Raw genomic sequence first — 20,309 nt, 5'->3', positions numbered from 1 at the left:
GTAGGCCTTTACAGTTTATGAATGATTAAGATTTGAGTCACGGGCTTGGTTGCGGGAAGGCAAAGCGGAGGGGTCGTGGTTAAATTCGGGGCGGAGGTGAAGCCACCTCAAACGGGGTGGGTGAAAGTGTGAGGACGCTCACAAAGAACTCCAGAGAAGGAAATGGTAAGAACAAGAGAAGACACTTTGAGAAGCAAGGCGAGGAATGAAATGAAAAGGATGGAGTAGGCAGGACAGAGTGAACGAAGAGGGGATACCCTTTCGCTCCTTCGCACGCATACCCGCGGGCACGCACGCACACACCACGCACGCGTGCCCTTACTCATCTGCCAGCGTGAGGCAAGAGAGAATTTGAGACCCGAGCACAGGCTGCCCGAGGATGAAGGGTTTCAGGGAGAGTCTCACCGAGGCTGAATGCGCAAGTGACAGGAACGAGCGGAGGAGCTGGGGGAGTGGACTTGGGATGGAGGTGACAGGGGAAAGAGAAGTCTCTGGGTACGAGGACAGATGCAGGGCCGCCGTATTTAGCTTCGTGGTACCGCAAGGGAAGAGCTCCTGTTGAGAAGAACGTTTCCGCGAGCCCCCTTTCAATCAAACACACTTCAGTGACTGCTGTTTCATAAGCACTTTGGTTTCTTAATCATTATAAAATTGGGGTCTTAACTTCTGACAGTGACAGCTATTATCCAGAGGCAGACCAGGAATTTCCGTGTTGTAATGAGCCAGCCTCGTTGATTTCCCAAGCAGCTCGCAGGCAGCTGCGGTTTCATTCACCTTGGAAGTTGAGAATGAACTGGATGTAGCGATGGGGGTCTGTTTCTGCCCCCCCCCCCCCCCCGTTCTCTTATCTCCTCTGGTTGCCTCTCCAGCTGTGAATCCAAGCACCTTAGCTGAGCACCCACATTCCTCTGCGTATCTGTTCAGCTTTAGCTCACGACTCCCCTTTCCATGAACGCTAGCTGCTGGCCAGGCCACACGGCTTCCCGTCCCCCAGAAGCTCTGTGCCTCACTGCTTCCCCGCCTCACTCCTGTGCCTCCGCTCAAGCCCGCGTCCTCACCTTACATACCCTCAGAGCTGCTGCTAGATGAACTTGTCCTCAGTGCCCAAGCCCAGGCCGTCTGTCCCTGCTCACCTCCAAGCCCTGTGACGGTCCAGTGTTGGGGTGCTGAGTGTGTCTTGTCTCTGTGCCCGAGCGGATAGTCCTTGTGGGCAGACGCCAGGTCTAGACTCCCTGGGACACTTCACTGTGATTCACACCTTGGGCCTCAGTAAGGATTTGTTGATTCATTGGATTAAAAAAAAAAAAAAAAATTTAACGTTTATTTTTCTCTGAGAGAAAGAGACGGAACGTGAGCAGGAGAGAGACAGAGAGAGAGGGAGACACAGAATCGGAAACAGACTCCAGGCTCTGAGCTGTCAGCACAGAGCCCAGCGTGGGGCCCGAACTCAGGAGCGGTGAGATCATAACCTGAGCTGAAGCCAGACGCTTAACCGACTGAGCCACCCAGGTGCCCCGATTCATTGGATGTTCGAGGGGAAAGGGGTAGGAGCTCTAGTGTGAAGTGTAAGTTAAGATTTTGCTTTCAAATTCTATTTTTTTCCACTTTTATCGAGACGTGATTGACTCGAAGGTATGTAGCATAAGGACCAGACTTACATATGTTGTGCAATGATTACCACATAAGTTTCCCTAACATCCATCATCTCATGTATCAAACTCTAGTTTAAAATTGGAAAGTCACAGATACCCTGAGTGCATCCCTTGTATCTGGATGTACAGATCTCTGCCCGTGGATTCTGGCACAGCTTGTAACCGAGTTGAGTCAGAGAGGAGCTTCATTTGGCCTCAGTTGGGCTGGGGAAGGAGTGTGGACTGTGCCAGCTGTCCCTGCCCTGTAGTTTCTGTGGCGATGGCGGACACGGTAATTCAGGCCTGATGTACATGCTGCTCCAACAGTGTGAAAATGCTGGATTCAGAGAGAGTGGCTAATTGCTTTTTTTTTTTTTTAATGTTTATTTATTTGGAGAGGGGGGAGGGGCAGAGAGAGAGAAGGAGAGAGAATCCCAAGCAGGCTCCACACTGTCAGCGCAGAGCCCAGCGCGGGGCTCAGTCTCTTGAATCTCGAGATCATGACCTGAGCCACGATCAAGAGTCGTACGCTTGACTGACGGAGCCACCCAGGTGCCCCTATTTACTTTTTAAAAACAATATAAAATTTGAAGCGTGACCAAACTGCAACTATATTATTATTACAGCAAGGACTCACAAATATTTTTTTTTGTTCTTTTTCACTATTTCAATTTCTGCATATTAAGGAAAAGTTGCAAAGTTAACTGTCATGTATTTACTTGAAATATCACCTTTGTGTTTTCTTGTGTGGCTGTATTTCTTTGTTTATACTTTGGCCCATAATTTGTCAGTGAAAATTAATGCGAAAATCTGATTTTTTTCCTGAAGCAGAGTCTAGCCGAATCAAAGAGAAAATAAAAAAAAAATAAGGAAGTAAGGGCTTCATTAACCAGTTTGTTTCTTCAGTCGTGTGAAGTCCCATTTAATGACCACATTTTCTTTCATGAAAATGCTCTGCCTTTCTCTGGATTGTACTTTGTAGTCATTCTGATAATTGCTTGGTATGTTTTTCTGATTCCCGATGTTTTTTTTATATTCCTCATTTTCAAAATGTTGGCTTCTGAAGGCCGTTCTCTTGAAACAGTCTACAGATGTTTACGCATTCTTTGCAGAGGGCTAGGCACTCGGAAAGCGTTGCTGCTTATTAAGCTGGTAACCAGGACCTGAGGATAAGCAGGAAGTTTTACCAGGAGAGGCTGTACTTTATGTAGTGGTGGGTGGTGGTAGGATTCAGGTCCTGCTTTTGCCATTTTGAAACTAAGAGAGGCTCCCAGGCATTTTTGTGGAATGCGGGAAGAATCTGTATTATTTATGGCTAGAGCAGGCAACAGATGATAGCCTGAATCGGTTTAATTTGAAGAGAGTTTAGAAGAAGGACCGTTTACCAAGGTGTGGGCAGTGCCCAGAAACTACAAGAAGTAGTAAAGTGTCTTGGAGCCAGAAGCAACTTGGTATAGTTAGCAATACCTGTAGTCCTGAAGGAGGAAAGTGGGGGCAGTTCCTGGAATCTGGAGGGGGTGCTGTGTGGAGAGAGCCATGTAGAAAGGGTCATTTGATGGAAAAGCTGTGACCTTTAGTCAAGTGATACAGCCAGTCCGCAGTGGATCCCTCGGGAGGGAAGCCCTAGAATTGGTCTTCTTGTTTCCCCTGAGCTCCTGCTTGTGCTGTCTGTTGGTCAAACCCAACTGGAAGCCAGAGGACTAGGAAGCCCATTGATGTGCTCCAAACGGGTCTGTCCCCCCAGGACTCAAAGCAGAGAAGAGTAGAGCATTGATCTTGAGGAGGAAATGGAAGATGGAGGGATTCTCAGATTTTTAAAGCTAAAAGAGACTTTGAGAACAACCAGTCCATTTTCTTTGATAAAGAAAGAGAGGTTGAATAATTCTAAGTCACATGGCTTGTTGGCGGCAGAATCGTTTTTAAGGCGAGATTTCCTGATCCTCAGTTCTCTGTCCCTATACTACACCATTCTTGCACCATGATTTGAGAGGAGGGGGGAGAGAGGAGGAAGGGCAAGTGAAATTAGAGTTATGTTTCCACTTACGATTAATTCTCTGAATAGATGCTCCCTTCCACATGTAACATCAGAGGGATTTAAATGAGTTCAGAATTCAGTTATGATTGGTCGTGCGCTTAACAAATGTGTGTATTGATGGCAATAATAAAAAATGGCATTTTATATTAAGGAATATATGACTGCGTTGAGAGTTGGCTTAATAACTGGCCAGCTCAAATGGCATAGCTGTTGTTCCCTATTGATTCTGGCCTTGCTGCTGTGCTCTCTTTGAAGTCTTTTATGGCCTCAGCGTCTTGGTTTAACCTAGGCTCGGAGTGAATGCTGAATCATGTGTGGATGCCAGGCTTCATCAGCAGAACCATCTTAGAACTCAGAGACCAAGGGTTAGAGGGCAATTTGTACACACATATATATAAATCACTCGTGTAGGCGTTGATTCACATAGGTATGTACACGTGCATATAAACACTCGGATACATAAGCAGTTATCAGCTAGCAACATCGACCTAGGAATGATCCCTATATAATATGAAAAAATTAGAAATGATATTGGTGTTTACAGTATTTTCCTTCATGTTATAACCTTTAGGGAGTGAAAGACCTAGAACAGTGCCTTCGTTTATGTGTCAATGTTGATGGAGAGGGGCAACTCATTATTGGTATTCTTAGGTACTTATGCATTGGTTCATTCATGGATCGTCATCAGTAAGTGTTTAGTGAGCACCTGCCATATGCCGGGCACTCTGCTAAGTACTGGAGACAGATAAGGAAGGTAGATGTAATCCTCGCTCTCACTTAGTTAGGGTCTGCAAGAAAAGTATCTTAAGCGCCAAAGTAGGGAGAGTTGGGTTCGCCTCTCCTATACTCCATGTAGGGAAAATCACTGTTAGTGAGTGAAAATATGGATTCCAAGGATAATAAATTGCTATTTTGCTGTAGTTGAAGTCGTCATATTACTTTGCACAAAATTTGGTGACTGATGAGAAGGGGGAGTAGTGCTACCTGGCTCTAGAATTTAAAGTCCATTTAAAATATTGTTTATATTGGATATTGGGTTATTTCTTATAGACTAGCTTTTTAAAAAACACTTTTAATAATATTATTTGACTTCCTAATTGAATATACAGTAAAATTCACTTTTTTGGGGGGGGGGGATATACAGGCCTGTGATTTTTAAAACGCTTAAGTTTGGATTCACCAGCACCATTAGGATACGTCCTCAGAACTCCCTCTTGCTGCCTTTTTGTAGCCACACCCTCCCCAAACCCTAATATGTGTGACATATGGCAACCATTGATACATTCTCCACTGATGCAGTTTTACGTTTTTGAGTATGTTATATACATGGAATTATGCCATATGCAAGATTTTAAAACTGACTCTGTTCATTCACCATTTTGCGTTTGAGATTCACCCATGTTATGTGCACCACCAGCCCTCTTTATTATTGGGTATAGTCCTGTTATTATCATTCATGTTTGATGTATTAATCCATTGAAACATATGTACATGGTTTCTAGCTTTTGGCAATTGTGAAAATATGCTCTGTAAACAGTTGCGTGCAGTGTTTTATATAGCAGAATTTTCAAGTTAGGTAAATACTTTGGAGTGCCAGTGCTAGGTCTATGGTAAACTTGTTAAACATAATGCAAATCCTAGAAACAGTTTTCTGAAATGTGTACACCATTTTCATAACCACCAGAAATGTACGAGATTCCCACAGAATTTATGCATCCTTGCCAGCACTTGATATATGAGATGTGTGCGTGTGTGTGTGTGTGTGTGTGTGTGTAGATTCACACATACATATACATATATATGTAATATATCTGAGAGAGAGAAAGAGCCCTTCTCATAAGTGTGGAGAGGTTAGCTAACTTTTGAAAACAACGCATTTCTAAGGTCAGTAAAAATTGTACTAAAGCTGGAGAGAGCGGTGGAAAAGGAGTCTTTGACTCTTTACTAAGTAATTCGAGGCAAAAGAAATTCCTTATCTCCATCTGAACAGAGTATATTCACATTCAATGAATAAATACTAGGTACCCGCTATTTGCTAGATGCTTTTAAGTAGATTGTTTAATATTCCCAACAACTCTGTGAGGTAAGGAATATCATCCCCATTTTATAATGAAGAAAATGAAGTCTGGATAATTTAAGTTATTGCCCCCATCCCCACAAGATGTCAGATCCAAATTTCAATTCTAGATCTTTTTGATTTCTAGATCTTTTTCCCTGCACTATTTCAGTATCATTTCGTTAGCTGTTATTATACCAAAATTCATATTTATGGGATCCAAAGGACAGTCTTAGAAAATTCTAAAGCATATGCAATTAGATTTTAACAGTAAGAGAGAACATATTCTTATAGCACTGCCCTTAAAAAGTCAAGAAGAATAATAAGAATTAAGTGCAGTTCTGTGAAGAACTAGAAACGAACTCTACACGCATAGTGTCACTTAAAGCAAAGTTCCATGGGATTGTTAACACATTTCTGTGGATGTAAATTTCAGTGGCAAGCATCACTAGCTTGCTTTCTTTACTGCACCCTAACACCCTTCTAACTAATATTTTGTTATTTTGCAATTTCAGTGTATCATTTCCTCCTGATCTCAGGCAGAATAAGGGGGGGCTTCTGTGGTGCACAGGGTCTGCTCTATTATAGCTCCTGTCACATCGTGCCGTAATCTCCTGTCTTTTTGTCTGTCTTGGCCGCTATACTATAGGCTCCTTGGAGATTGGACCACATTCAGTGTTGGATCTCATCTCCAAGCACATTACCTGGCACCTAGAAAACATTCAGTAAACACTTGTCGGATAAGTCAGTCTCCACAGTAATCCTGTGAAAGTAGTTACTATCTCACGTTTTACAGATGAGGGGGATGGGGGCCGGCGAGGTAAAGAAAACTGATCCAGGACTGCACAGCAAGTTAAGAGTACATGTAAAACATGTGTTCTCAACTCCGTAGCTTTCCTCTGTCCAGCACAACACAGCACGACTCTTGTGGTTAGTGGCACTGGGGTTTAAGCGGCACGGGGTTTTTTTGAGGGTGGCTTGGAATATCGTTAGGCAGCAGAGCAGGTTGTCTTGGGGGACTTGGAAAGGGCCTTTTCAACACCTGAATTGTAGATTGATCTTAGCATAGGTTGTTTATCTGCATCTGAGAACACCAGTGTCTTCCCGGTAAATGTCTACGGGTCTCGTGGCCCCTGCCCCATCCCTGGCTCGCGGTTGTCCTCCCGACATCTTCCTTTGACCTCCTTTCCCCGTTGAGATCTTCTGGCAGCCTTGTTCCTGTGCTTCTCTTTTTATCATCCATCACCCGTTTTCACTGCTCACCCCCCCCCCCTTTATAGTCAGTGACAAGCCAATAATTTTTATTAACACTCGAAAATGATATTTTGCTGTTAAACCAATACACGCAATTGCCCTAATCTGCTGCCCAATGGTAGTAATCAGAATCAGGTTTCAAAAGGTTTGGATTTCAGCAGGGCTGCCCACACTGTCCTTAGAGGCCTATAAATTAATTATAATTAAGAACCATGTGCAGATGTTAGATGAGAAACTTTGAACAATTTTGGTGTCCGCTCTTGCAGAATATTAAAGGGAAAAACTCCATGAGTGACTGTTGCTGGTGAGAGTACAGATAGTCATCTACATTTGTATTACAAATTTCTATTAAAACGCACACATAGAAAGTGATTTATAATCCTTTATTAGTTATCTCTACAACCCTTGTGTTTAGAACTTGGGTGACAGTAGAAGTGATCCTTCTGCCTTTGTACATAAAGCAGGAAAAGACCTGCTGAGGATAGAAAAGCCTAGATGGGGCCACTGGAAGTGTTGTAGAACAAGGAAGGAGCTCAGGTGGTAGGTCTGCTTAGACCAAATAAGAACAAAAACGCTTTTATTCACTAGACGTCCTAGGAAATAAAATTTTGCTGCCGAGGAATTCAAAGCCACATTTGCCCTTTGCAGTGATAAGGGTATTTTCTCGTAGGGGTCAAAGGGACTGGTAGTCTTTGGAAGGGCATTCTTGGCTGCACTATGTAGGAGGACTTGATGGTTCATCTGCTGGGTCAAGGGTTTACCTGTGTCTTTTCCCTCTCCCATCTGTCCTGCTCTTCTCTGATCAAACACTTTCCCAGAAGCAATTTAACTAAGGTTCTGTTTTCTTTGATTTTCTATATTTGTTGTGGCTATGGTATGTTGGAATGGATTTGGGGTTGGTTCCGCACAGGAGTGTATTTAGATAAGTAAATACCCTAACAGGACCAGGAAACACTGTTTATTGCCATGATGGTCACTACATTAAAAACGGATTCAGTGTGCTTGTAGGTTGTCCAGGTAGACTTTTCTTTCATCACTGGTTTCATGGGCGCAGTCTCAGCACCTGTCCCCACCCCCTAGACTACCAGGATTTCCTACCATGTTTCTCTCTGAAGAAAGAGCAGGGGCAATAGGGTTCAGAAGCTTCTAAGAGAGCTATGGATGATGGTAATAGTGTGAGAAGGAGGAGAACAACAATGCAGAGAGAATAACAATGCAGAGAGAAGTTTTTGGTTCTAAGTCAGCTGAAATCAAAGAGTCATGCCTTTTGTGTGTTATTTCTGCAGATTTAGACGATGTTTAGGTGATACTTAGCAGACCCTAAATGCATTTGGGGATTGAAATTGGGTTTCCAAATTCCCTGAATATATAGATAACATTGTAATTCATTTACTAGAAAGAGATATTGGTTTTGTATTTCAGAATGGCATTAGATAGTACATGTTTGATACCTGTAATACTCACACTTACTGCATCAGATGGTTGGTGAACACATTTATTGCCTAAGCTAAGCATTCTGAGTCAAAAGTACCTTTCTGGTTCAACATTTTCTCTGCTCTATAAATTTGAATTTAGAAAGTATAACTTAAAATTCAAAATTGACCTGGAATTTAATTTAATTTATGTTAATTAAAAATTTTTATTTTGGATCTGTTCTGCAGAATTGAGTTAATCATACTTCTCAGTTCATGGCATACTTTTATTATTGGCTCAGATAAGGATGTCTTGTTTAATTAATTAGTTCTTTCCGGACCTTTATCTTCCATATACATTTTAGAATAAGTTAATAAAATTCCTTAAAAAATCCTACTGTTATTTTGATGGAATTGACTTGAAGTTATAGATTAATTCGGGAGAAAATAGAACTCTGTAATATTGTTATCACATCCATGAATGAGGAATATGATTACATTGTTCAGGCCTTTTTTCATAACCCTTTAATAGAGTTTCAAATTTTTTCTGCAGAGGTCTTGTGTATTCTTAGTTAATTCCTAAATAATTTCTAGTTGCTTTTGCTGTTATGACTATCATATTTTCTGGTTGGTTAAAAGAGAGCTATTGATGTTTTCTAAGAGTATTATTTATCTATCAATCATACCCTACCCATATTAATACTACTAGTTTTAAAATTCCATTGGATTTTCTATGTAGATAATCTTAATATCTTCATATAATGCTAGTTTTTTTTTCCTGTTTCATCCCCATTCTTAAAAATTTTTGTTTTCTTGACCTCCTTTATTACCAGGATATCCAGTAGCAGGAATAGCACTAACCTTGCCTTTTTCTCAATGCCAAAAGAAATGCGATTAAGAGTCTTTAGTATAGGGGCGCCTGGGTGGCTCAGTTGGTTAAGCATCTGACTTCAGCTCAGGTCATGATCTCATGGTCTGTGAACTCAAGCCCCACGTCGGGCTCTGTGTTAACAGCCCAGAGCCTGGAGCCTGCTTCGGATTCTGTGTCTCCCTCTCTCCTCTGCCCCTCCCCTGCTTGCACTCTCTCTCTCTCTAAAATAAAGAAACATTTTAAAAAATTAAAAAAAAAAGTTTTTAGTATATAATCATACCAGGTAAAGATTGATGGTCTTCTTAATTTCCTATTATGAAAGAATTTTTTTTAAACATATGCTAACATTTATGTCATAAATAGATGTTTGCCTTAAGTGTGTTTCCATCATTTTTTTGAGATATTCGTGTAAATATTTCCCTTAGTCCATTAAAGTGATAAATTATTTTGATTTATATTCTAAAGTTAAGCCATCCTTATGTTGCTGGTATAAGCCATACTTGATAATGATGATGATTATTTTTAAAATATAATATTATTTATTTTGTTTAGCTAATATTTTGTTTAGGATTTTATTTTTTTTGCTTTTATGTTTGTAAGTAAAAGGGACCAATGATAATTCTTTTCTTGTACTATGATTTTCTGGATTTAGGACTAAACTTCCCTTGTTTTTCTATTTTGTTCAACTTGCATGAACAAGGCTCTCCAGTTTTTCTTAATTAAAAAAATTTTTTTTTAACATTTTATTTATTTTTGGGAGAGAGAGAGAGAGAGGGAGCACGTGCGCATGAGCGGGGGAGGGACAGAGAGCGGGAGACAGAATCCTTAGTAGGCTCCAGGCCCTGAGCTGTCAGCACAGAGCCCAACACGGGGCTTGAACCTATGAACCATGAGATCATGACCTGAGCCAAAGTTGGACTCTTAACCAACTGAACCACCTAGGCGCCCCAAGGCTCTCCATTTCTTGCTCAAAAGTTTGGCAGGCTTCATCTATAAAACCACATGTGCCTGTTTTACTTTTATTTTGGCAAAGGTGGGGTGCAAGGGTGGTGGTGGTTTTGGTGAATCAGAACTGGAGGACTTTGATAACCATTTTATTTTCTTTAATGGTTATTTTTCTATTCAAATCTTCCACATTTTCTTGAACCTTGTTTTGTTTTTTTATTAGATATTTATATATTAAGTTTAAAAGCAATTGGTTTTCATAATATACTTCTATTATTTTATTTATTTTTTTTTTTTTTTGAGAGACAGCATGAGCAGGCGAGAGGGACAGAGAGAGAGAGAGAGAGAGAGAGAGAGAGAGAGAGAGAGAATGAATCTTAAGCAGGCTCTATGTTCAGCACAGAGCCCGATGCAGGGCTCAATCTCATGAACTGTTAGATTATGACCTGAGCCGAAATCAAGAGTTGGATGCTTAACAGACTGAGGCACCTAGGAGCCCCTATACTTTGATGATTTTAATATTTCCATTGTATATGTTGTTATTTTCCCTTTTTCATTGTTAATTTAAATTGCATTTTCTCTATTTTGTCTGTTGTGATTGGTCCTGTCAGAACTTTGTCTATGGTAGTCTTTTTAAAGGCCGGCTTTTGGTTTTGTTTTTTCCTTTTACTTACTTTGTGTTTCATTCATTTATGCCTTTTTCTATATTATTGAACTTCTCCCTAAGGTTGACTCAGGTAATTGTTCAATTCAATAAGTGAAAATTTAATTACAGTTAATTATTTTTCATTTTGTATTTTCTCATAAATTTGCTCAAGGGTATAGGCTTCTCTGTAAAGTGTTTAGTTGTACTCCTAAAATTTTGATATTTAGTGTTTTCATTGTTATCCTGTTCAAAGAATTTTTTAGTTTATCATTTCTTCCTTAAATTTAGAGTTATTTAATAGTAAGTTTTTAAAAAGTTTTTGGATATGTAATTTTTTTAGCTACCTTTAAAAACTTATTTGTAATTTAGTCGCATTATAGAAAAATGGCAATTGTTTCACATTGATTCTTTGGACTATATTGAGGCATTTTTGTAAATGTAATATTTTCCATGTACTTAGAAAGAGTATGCATTCTCTGTTGTGCATGTATGTCTGGATCTTAGAACGAATACAGGCTTATTACATAGGCTTTATTTTATTTTATTTTTTATCATTTATGTCTTTGTTTGTATTTTTGGGTCTTGGATTTACCTGTTTTTCACCAGGTGTTTTTAGTGACTGCTTCATACATGTTAAGCCTAGATGTTAAGATTCACATATGTTGATGATTATTGATTGTATCTTCTTGGTACCAGTATGTGACATCTCTCATTGTTACTTCTAATATTTTCACATTTGGCTTTTATTTTATCTTGATATTAAAATTTTGGTAGATATTCCCACTTCCGAGAAGGTTATACTCATTTATACTTCATTTGACTTGCATGGTACGAGGCTCCTCGTTTCCCTACTCTCTGATGTTACGCATTTTAAGGCCTGTGTATCCTGGCTTTCTGTTTTGATTGCTAGCTTGGGAAACTGGACCTGATACACAGTTCTGGCACTTTTAATCTTCATTTCTCTCACTGCCGATCATATTATAATCACAGCCTCCCTAATTGGTGCACTCCAAATAGCGTCCTGACCGCGTTGTAGGATGGTGCTTGGAAACAGTTGAGTTAATCACCTATTAAATCACATTTTACCCTTCTTGTTGGTGTTGCCTAAGGATTCAGTTCTCTCTGAGGACAGAATTGGCCCAGATCCTCACTCAAATGTGTCTTCCCTTGGAGTCACTGTGGGCAAAGTGGAGACCGGTTCCTGCTATAGTTGCCCTGCACCAGCTGTAGGCGTAACTCAGGCTGCTGTGGTCCTCTGCTTGCTAGACGTCTGGTGACCACTCAGCTTGCGCTTCAAGGAGGCAGGGGGCCAGGAGGTGGACAGCCACGTCTCCAATCCTGCCCTTTTGCTGTTGCTTCTGCTGTGCACCCTGGTTCCCGAATTCCTAGCAGGATTTGGGGGTGCCAGGCTCCCCTGATTCCCATTAGTGACCCTGGCCTGAGTGACTCTGGAATTCTGCTGCACTTGACTGGCAAGCCAGCAGCTGGGCTTGTTGCTACCCTGAGACCATTATGTGGCATCTTCTTCAGGGAGGTATATCGGTCAGGGAACTAATATCTCTTGCCCCCTGTGAGGCTCCTCTTAATATTCCTCTCAGCCTTGGTCTGCCTTTCTCTCACTCCACCTCCCACATGCTGACTTTTTGCTTTCACAAATAGCTGGTCTCCTTGAACAACTTTTGTAGAAGCTTAAAGGTAACATCCTTTGCATCTATAGAGTACTGTGTTCAAAGCACTTCCATATACATACTATCATTTGATCCTCACAAGAACTCTTTCAGGTATGTAGGTTAGGCATATATCCTGATTTCACTGCCGAGGAAATGGTAATGGTGATTAGGTGACAATGCCCATCCTAAGGTGCTTAGTTAATGCAGACCTGGTATTAGAATGCAGTTTGGTTTTGGTTGGAGATTTCATTCATTCATTCATTCATTCGTTCATTCATTCATTCATTCATATATTCTTATTATATCAAGAGGAGGCAGAAAGGAAAGAGCAAGGGTTTCGAGGTAGACAAACTTTAATGCCACCCCCTGATTAGCTAGGTGGCCCTTTGTCATGTACTTAGCTTTTCAGAAGTTTCCTTATTTGTAACATAGGGAAAGATTATGACATAATGTTTGTATGTGATTTCACAATACATGAAAATTATCTGGCAACAGAAGTGTCTGGCACATGGTAAGTTACAGGTAAAATGTTATTATAAATACATAATAGGTAAAATAGGTTACTGTAATAGGTATGCAATGGCCAAATATTGACAATTTTATAATGGCAGAAACTAGGTGACTACCATGTATCGAGTCCTTCCTTCCCTATTGTATATGAGGCCCTGCTCGACCCCAGGCATGGAAACAGAAGTGAGAAGAGGTCTTCTTTGTGTGCATGTTCTCTGAGACTGTGGAGGAGAGAGCCCGTGTCGGTTGCATCCCCCTACCAAGAACGATGTTTACTGGGCAGTACGTGCTCCATAAATGATTACTGAGCCTAATGGGCCCCTGCCTGCACGGAGAATACCAGCTAGTTAATATAGGCAGTCACATAACCGTATAATCGTAATACACTGTTAAGGGTATTTAAGTATAGATACATGCAGGCTATCAGGAGAGCGCAAAGGAAACAATGCTCCATTCTACTGAGGGAGAGTGAAGTCCAACGGCAGGAGGCCGGGGCGAGGTTGGGTGCAAAGCCGCATAGAGCTGCCGCATCAAGACTAACTCTGGTCTGTCTGTGGAAGAAAGCAAAAGCAATTTGCTTGCCTTGGACAGCATGCTTGCTTTCAACTAACCCCCTTCTAATGTGTGAAATTGAGTTTGTATTCAAAGCAGCTTCTTTGTTTGTCTCCCAGTCCGTCTGTTGCTGGTATCTCCCTTAATGTATTGCTTTGTAAAGTGCTCTGCTCTATCCTGAGTATAAAAGAGACGCTCAGCAAAGCCAGATTCTATTCTTTCAGTGTCACAACTAGCCATTGCATAACAAAGTGTAATATATTGTGTGAGAAGAAATGGAGGAACACAGGAGATATTTTTTTTTTAAAAAAGAGCAAATAAAACATCAAAGTAGGAGAGTGTAGAGTGCATTAAAGTTAATAAACTGTCATGGCAGAGTGGGCCACTTTTCAATGCGAAGGAATCTGATTTAGGGATTTGTAACTGTAGGATTAGAATCTCACTGGAATGAAGTTAGCCACTGTTTTTGCCAAATTCTCAGTCTTTTGGTTCTCCTTGAGAACCGGTCTTTGAAATTGAACAGATTATTATTATAATTATTATTTTGTCAACAGCTTTTTGAGGCGCTAACGCTATCTGTCTTCCTCTGGATGATCAGTGCTGCTCACTTCCATATAGCAAGCGCTGCTTTGCTTTAAGCTCTAGGAGACGGAATGCGGGCCCTGGATCTCTTGCTAAGTTGGACACAGTTCATCAGCATGGGTTTCCAGGGCCCATGTAGCCACTCCCCTGTTTCCACAAGGACACGGAGAAAACTGTCAGAAAACCGTCAGGAGCGAACTACGCTCAGGTGTGAACCACTGAGCTGCTCGTCTTATTCACAAGTGACAGACAAGACAATCAATACAGGTCTCCTTCTTGGCAGTGTGGAGGGCTGACTACAACATTACGAGTTCCAAAATGTTTTCTGCCAAGAACTAGAATGGATTTTCTGCTTCTCCAGCCACAAAATGTCCCCAGCATCTTACTCCCAAATCATTAATGCCCTTTGGAGTTGGTCTGTTCAGACCAAATATTTCCTGATCTTTCTTTTCAACATCCTCGTTATTTTCTTTTTGTTGGTTGAACTCTCAGACTTTTTAGATCCTAGTATCTCGCCTTTTCTTTCAAACAAGAAGATATTAAGCAGCATTTTCATCCGTGACCTTTGTAGGAGGATGAGAATCCCTCGTTCTTGTTTTGGGTGCAGTCGGCAGAATGTTTCCTCAGGAACAAAAATGCCATGTTTACATACTAGCACACTGGCATTACAATACCACTGACCTTGGGAAAATTACATCATTGTGTTGAGTTGCAGTGTCTCCATTTGAGACATGGGGCTAAAAGATGGCTAGTTTATAGAGTTTCTATGAGGACCAAAGAGGTTGTACAAAAGGAAATGCCTAACATAGCGCACAGGGTCTAACAGATGTGCAGTAAATGATTACTTAAATCAAAATAACATAAGCAGGATCCGTTCGGTTTAAATAAGAAGACCTCTTGGAGAATGGTTCAAAATGTAAAGAGAAATGACCAAGCTCGGTAGGGAGCTGTGTCCTCAGTCCGGTGCACGGTGTAAGATTTAGGGCCATATGTGGAAGCACAAGAACGAGTTGGTTGTAGGTAAAAGGTGGTGAATTATGCTCAAATATGAGCCAGTCGTCTCGAGGAAGTCACTGCTGTAAGATGCCGTGGAAAATTTTTCTCAAGTGGTTCTAACACTACAGATACCAATAGTATTTGTCTAAATCGCCGTACTTTGATGTATAACAAATCACAATGAAACTATTCCTTGTAGTAATTGATACTGTGAGAGACAGCGTGGCATAATGCAATGGAATGCAGATTGGCCTCAAAGCCGGAAGATGTGGATTCATGTCTGTTTCACTTAGTTGGCATAGTCTTGGACTTCTTAGCTTGAGCCTTACCTTTAACATCTATAAAATAGGAAAAATAATGTCTTTCTTACTTTTCTTACTTACTTTCTTACTTCCCTTCTGGAAGAGTGTCAGGATCAATTGAGATTTTTTGTTTGTTTATTTATTTATTTTGTGTGTGTGTGTGTGTGTGTGAGAGAGAGAGAGAGAGAGGCAGAGAAAGAGGGAGAGGGAGAGAATCCTAAGCAGGCTCTTCACTGATGGTGCTGAGCCTGATGCAGGGCTCCATCTCACAAACTGTGAGATCACGACGTGAGCTGAAATCAAGAGTCAGATGTTTAAGTGGCTGAGCCACACAGGTGCCCCAAGATGTTTTTAAAAGTACTGTCCACTGTTGTTGTTTTTTTAAGTAGTAAAAGTCATTTACTAAAAGAGTTGCTAAAGAATTTCTGGGCTCTTGTTCTCTTTGAGGTGAACACAGAGTAGAGGGCCTTATGTTTCTGTAGCTCCCTGTATATGGCCAGCTTGCCCAGACCGTGTTTTGTTGCTAGCCTCTGCTGAGTCCATTTTGCTGCTCATTTGCCCAGTCTCTGCCATCCCCTTGGCCCAAGAGCAATTCAAAGATGGGTTGTGGCAGAAGTACCAGGGATCATACAGCAGCAGCAGGACCCCCTCTTGGAGACTCCTGCATTTGTGCCCTTGGTATGACTGCCTGGACCACTGTCATCTTCTTTTGCCTCTGTTTGCTGCTGATGGCTATAGCAATAGCTTTTATTGTCTTGCTTAAGGATTTCTGATGCTTTTGAAGGTTTTTTTTTTTTTTCCTTCCATTCTGCTGAACAAACAAACATGAGAGATCAGGGACAAGGCTCGAAGATAGGAGTTGGGTTTGATGATCAGTGAAAGGAGATAAGGCCCTTGACTTGCAGTATCCAGCCCCTTCCCAGAGAGGTCACATAGGAGGGTCGTTAATTTAACCCCTCTCATTTTGTGTTTTCAGGGAGTCGACGAGTTGAAGATGAAGCCCAGAGCCGAGTGCTGTTCTCCCAAGTTCTGGTTGGTGTTGGCTGTCCTGGCCGTGTCAGGCAGCAGAGCTCGCTCTCAGAAGAGCCCCCCCAGCATTGGCATTGCTGTCATCCTCGTGGGCACTTCAGACGAGGTGGCCATCAAGGATGCCCACGAGAAAGATGATTTCCACCATCTCTCCGTGGTACCCCGTGTGGAGCTGGTAGCCATGAATGAGACTGACCCAAAGAGCATCATCACCCGCATCTGTGATCTCATGTCCGACCGGAAGATCCAGGGCGTGGTGTTTGCCGATGACACAGATCAGGAGGCCATCGCCCAGATCCTTGACTTCATTTCAGCCCAGACACTCACCCCCATCCTGGGCATCCACGGAGGCTCCTCTATGATAATGGCGGATAAGGTAAAGGAGGGAGTCAGGGAGGAGAACCTGGAGGGTTGTATTGAGAACTAAATGATGTGTGTGTTTGAATGCAAAACTTGATTATGAAAGAAAGTAACCAGAATGCATGGAGTAAGTGGATAGATCAGGAATCAGTCTCTCCCTTTGGAGATGAAAGTGAGGAAAAGATACTGGTATTTAGAGCTCCTGTAGTTTCAAACAGGTTTGTGTGTCCATTTGTTTGCAAATGGATTTGCTGCAATGACTAAGAGATGTTGAAGCTTGTAGTTCTTTCTGTGATACATTTTCTTCAAATATGTAAGTATGTGTATGAATAGCTCCTTCAAAACTTTAAAATAAGGCGTGCTCTATTCTTTTTTGGTAACACAAATTTTCCCCCTGCCCAGCTTTAAGACTATAAAAAGAAAAATCCCTTCAGGCGGATTATTTGTCCCCTTGAAGATACAGATGTCACGGGGAGGTACTTCTTGCTAAGGTGTCCGTGCATATCACACATGGATCTACACATTGGAATGGATTTTAATCCACAGAGCCAGTAGTAGCTGCCTTTTCTCCATGCTTAGATTTGAAGGCAATGGTTCTTAACCCGGGTCGCACATTGGAATCAACTGAGGAGCTCTCAACACTACTGATGCCTGAATCCTTCCCGCAGAGATTCCGAACCGCCCAGATGCAGCCTGGGCTTCCGGAGTCTCAAAAGCTTCCCGTGTGATTCTAGCGTGTGGTTAAGGTTGAGCACCTCAGCTTTAAGGCCTCAAATAAATAGTAGACTCTAGTACATTAACATTAGATTAATTGTTCTATGACAAGTTAATTATCATCGGACACTGATGCCTATTCTTTAATTGCACAAAGTGTTTTCTTTGTGGTTATGTTTTGTTTTGACATTTTCCACTTACTCAGATATGTTCCCTTGCTTTATTGATTACAGCTCATTGCTTAGGGACAGCCCTTCTCACATATGTATTGCCCTTCGCGGTTATTCATATCTTAGAATGATTCATTTCACCCCAAGTGCAATTTTTATTGTTTTCCATCACATTGGGTTTTTTAAAGGGTCCCTGTCTTTGCATTGTCATCTTCCACTTCTTATCATTACTTTTGAAACCGTCTTTCGTTTCGTACTTAAAAGACATGCTGTGGGGTTAATGATGTTTGTAAACACCCCAAAAGCTAGCACAGACACCACAAGCATGCCTAGAACCACCACAGTGCAGGGTTTAGCAGGCTAAAACAACCGTGCGTGATCATTACTGCCATCTGTTGGCAGGCAGAGATGACTCACTTCTGTTTTGGAGCTTCCTTCATTCAGTCTAGGAAAGGTCAAGTTGAATGAAGTACTAGGTGGAGGGACCTCAGCTGCATATGAGAAAGGTATTGTTCCATTCACATGGGCACAGGAAGAGATATTAGAAAACACATTCTGGCACCAGAAACCCATGCTAAGGGCAGTGGGATAAACTTAAGCAGAATGGAAAATGTAGACTAACTGTGACCAACCCTTTGAGCTTTTGCTTCAGGTAGACGTTTTTAACATCATTTTCCTCCGCTGATTGTATTTTAGGAGTGGTATTTTGAGGGCATGGTATTGCACTGAAAGAATGCCAAGAGGGATGAGCCAAATTTTTGAGTCATAAATAAGTGTATACTTATTTTGAGAGCACGACAAATGAAAATAGTTTGTTGTTGTTGTTATTCAGGCTATTGTGCAACTTATGTTATTTCATAATAACCTGCCCCTGCCCCACTAGAAGAGGTTACTGGCTACACTGCTCAGCTGCTTCTCTGTTGTTTCTCTTACAAATGCATAATAACGATATAATAATATGAGGTAAGATGCAAAGACTGGGCTCTTTTGTCCATTGATTGGTTCTAGGTGCTTTAGTGTTTACCATCTGCTTGAGCACACAGCTCTTTGCAGGCATTATCGTATTTAATACACTTAACGACTCAGTGAGCTAAGTCATATTATTTATCTCCATTTGACAGTTGGGGAGACTGAGGCCCTGAGAGATTAAAAAGCATAGCCAAAATGATGTAGCCAGTAAGTGGCAGCCAGGACTTTAACATGGGTTGCTGGCTCCAAAGGCCATGTGCTCTGTTGTCTTTCAAGAAAATGGAGACGCTAGTCAAGGTCTCGCATACCTTCCCGTTCTTTACTTCTCCATTATACAGCGCTGTGGTAGGTGTTACCTGACTAAAAGTAACCCACCACTTCATTCACAATGGCGATACTGGGATCTGACTAGAGGAGAGCAGTAAGGAAGAGATGAGATGGTATAGCCTTAGGTATAACCTGAGTCTACAGCGGGCCTACTGGTGACTACCCCTGGGGGTAAAAGGGAGTATTGAAGGCAAGTGATTGTAATGAGTTGCTCCCCCACACCCGTCACCTCCCTACCATGGAACGACAAACAAATATTCCATCTTATCTTTTTTTCTCTCTCCATCCCCCCCCAGAAAGGGGAGAAGCAGTGGTTTTTAGGAAATTTCCTAAAATAGCCTAAAAATATCAAACTGACTTTTGACCTGAAAAGATTTCCAAAAGGTAAGTAGAAAGAGGAAAAGGAAGAAAGAATGAAGTCCTGATGCCACAGAAGCTGGAGGTTTGGAGGCTTAGCCCTAAGGGGTCAGGCACCTAAATGGCTGGTAGCTGCAGGGGAGGGAGAGCAGGAACCAGGGCGGCTGAGTGGCCTGTGGGGCCAAGATTCCCAGCAGCTGTGCAGAGGGCCATTTGTTGGCTTAAAGGATTTGTATGAAGGCAAACAGAAAGATCCCCCAGATCTCAGAGAAACAAGCTTTTGGGGCAAGTTTCAAAAATAAAACATCTCAAATTCTAAGGCCAGTTTTTTTTTTTTTTTAAATAGAAGTGTATTTTTAAGTACCATGACCATATTTTACAAACATAGAATGAGGACACGGAGTTTGACAACTATGGATCCACTGTGCGGCCACAGGACAAAACATCTGAAAATGGGACCAAGAAATACAGCTTTGCCACGTTTAAGGCCTAGTCTCTGAGATACAGGTACCATCTGAAGGATGATAACTAAGCTTTCCATTTTGCTTCCCCCTTCTAGGAGATGGGTAGTTGCCATCTCAGTTTCTACCTTAGTTTTGTTGTTGTTGTTAGCTTGCTGCATATAAGGCCCACTTGTTAGGTGTTCTTGTGGAAGATTCTATTACAGGAATAAAGTCCCTGATGGAAGGAGTTCGTAACGGAAGAAAACACTGTTAACAAAGATTTTTGACCAAAGTAGAGAGAGGCACAAGTTCAGCATCTGGCCCAATAGCTTGTACTCACTTTTTTTTTTTTTGCGTATGCTAATTAATGAGTAGAAACATGAATGAGGGTTCTACTTTCCCAATGAGGAAATGAACCTTATACCATGGCGGAAAGAAGCATTGGAGCTGGAAGAGTAGACCTGTTTGAAGCTCAGAA

At 41.6% G+C, this 20,309-nt stretch overlaps 1 protein-coding gene across 3 annotated transcripts in view; it reads left to right on the top strand.

Annotated features, from left to right (window-relative positions):
- Positions 1–20,309, top strand: part of GRIN2B (glutamate ionotropic receptor NMDA type subunit 2B) — a 413,917-nt gene that overhangs the window by 109,600 nt on the left and 284,008 nt on the right. For all 3 annotated transcript variants that reach the window (XM_047864812.1, XM_047864811.1, XM_047864810.1), the window contains one exon: positions 16,439–16,867. In XM_047864812.1, the coding sequence (XP_047720768.1) occupies positions 16,457–16,867 (411 nt within the window). In that variant the 5' untranslated portion in view covers positions 16,439–16,456. The remainder of the gene's footprint in view (positions 1–16,438; positions 16,868–20,309) is intronic.

This window comes from Prionailurus viverrinus, chromosome B4 (assembly GCF_022837055.1).
Source record: "Prionailurus viverrinus isolate Anna chromosome B4, UM_Priviv_1.0, whole genome shotgun sequence".
Classification (NCBI taxonomy): domain Eukaryota; kingdom Metazoa; phylum Chordata; class Mammalia; order Carnivora; family Felidae; genus Prionailurus; species Prionailurus viverrinus.
Note: the sequence above shows the minus strand (reverse complement) of the source record. Positions and strands in the feature narration are given on the sequence as shown.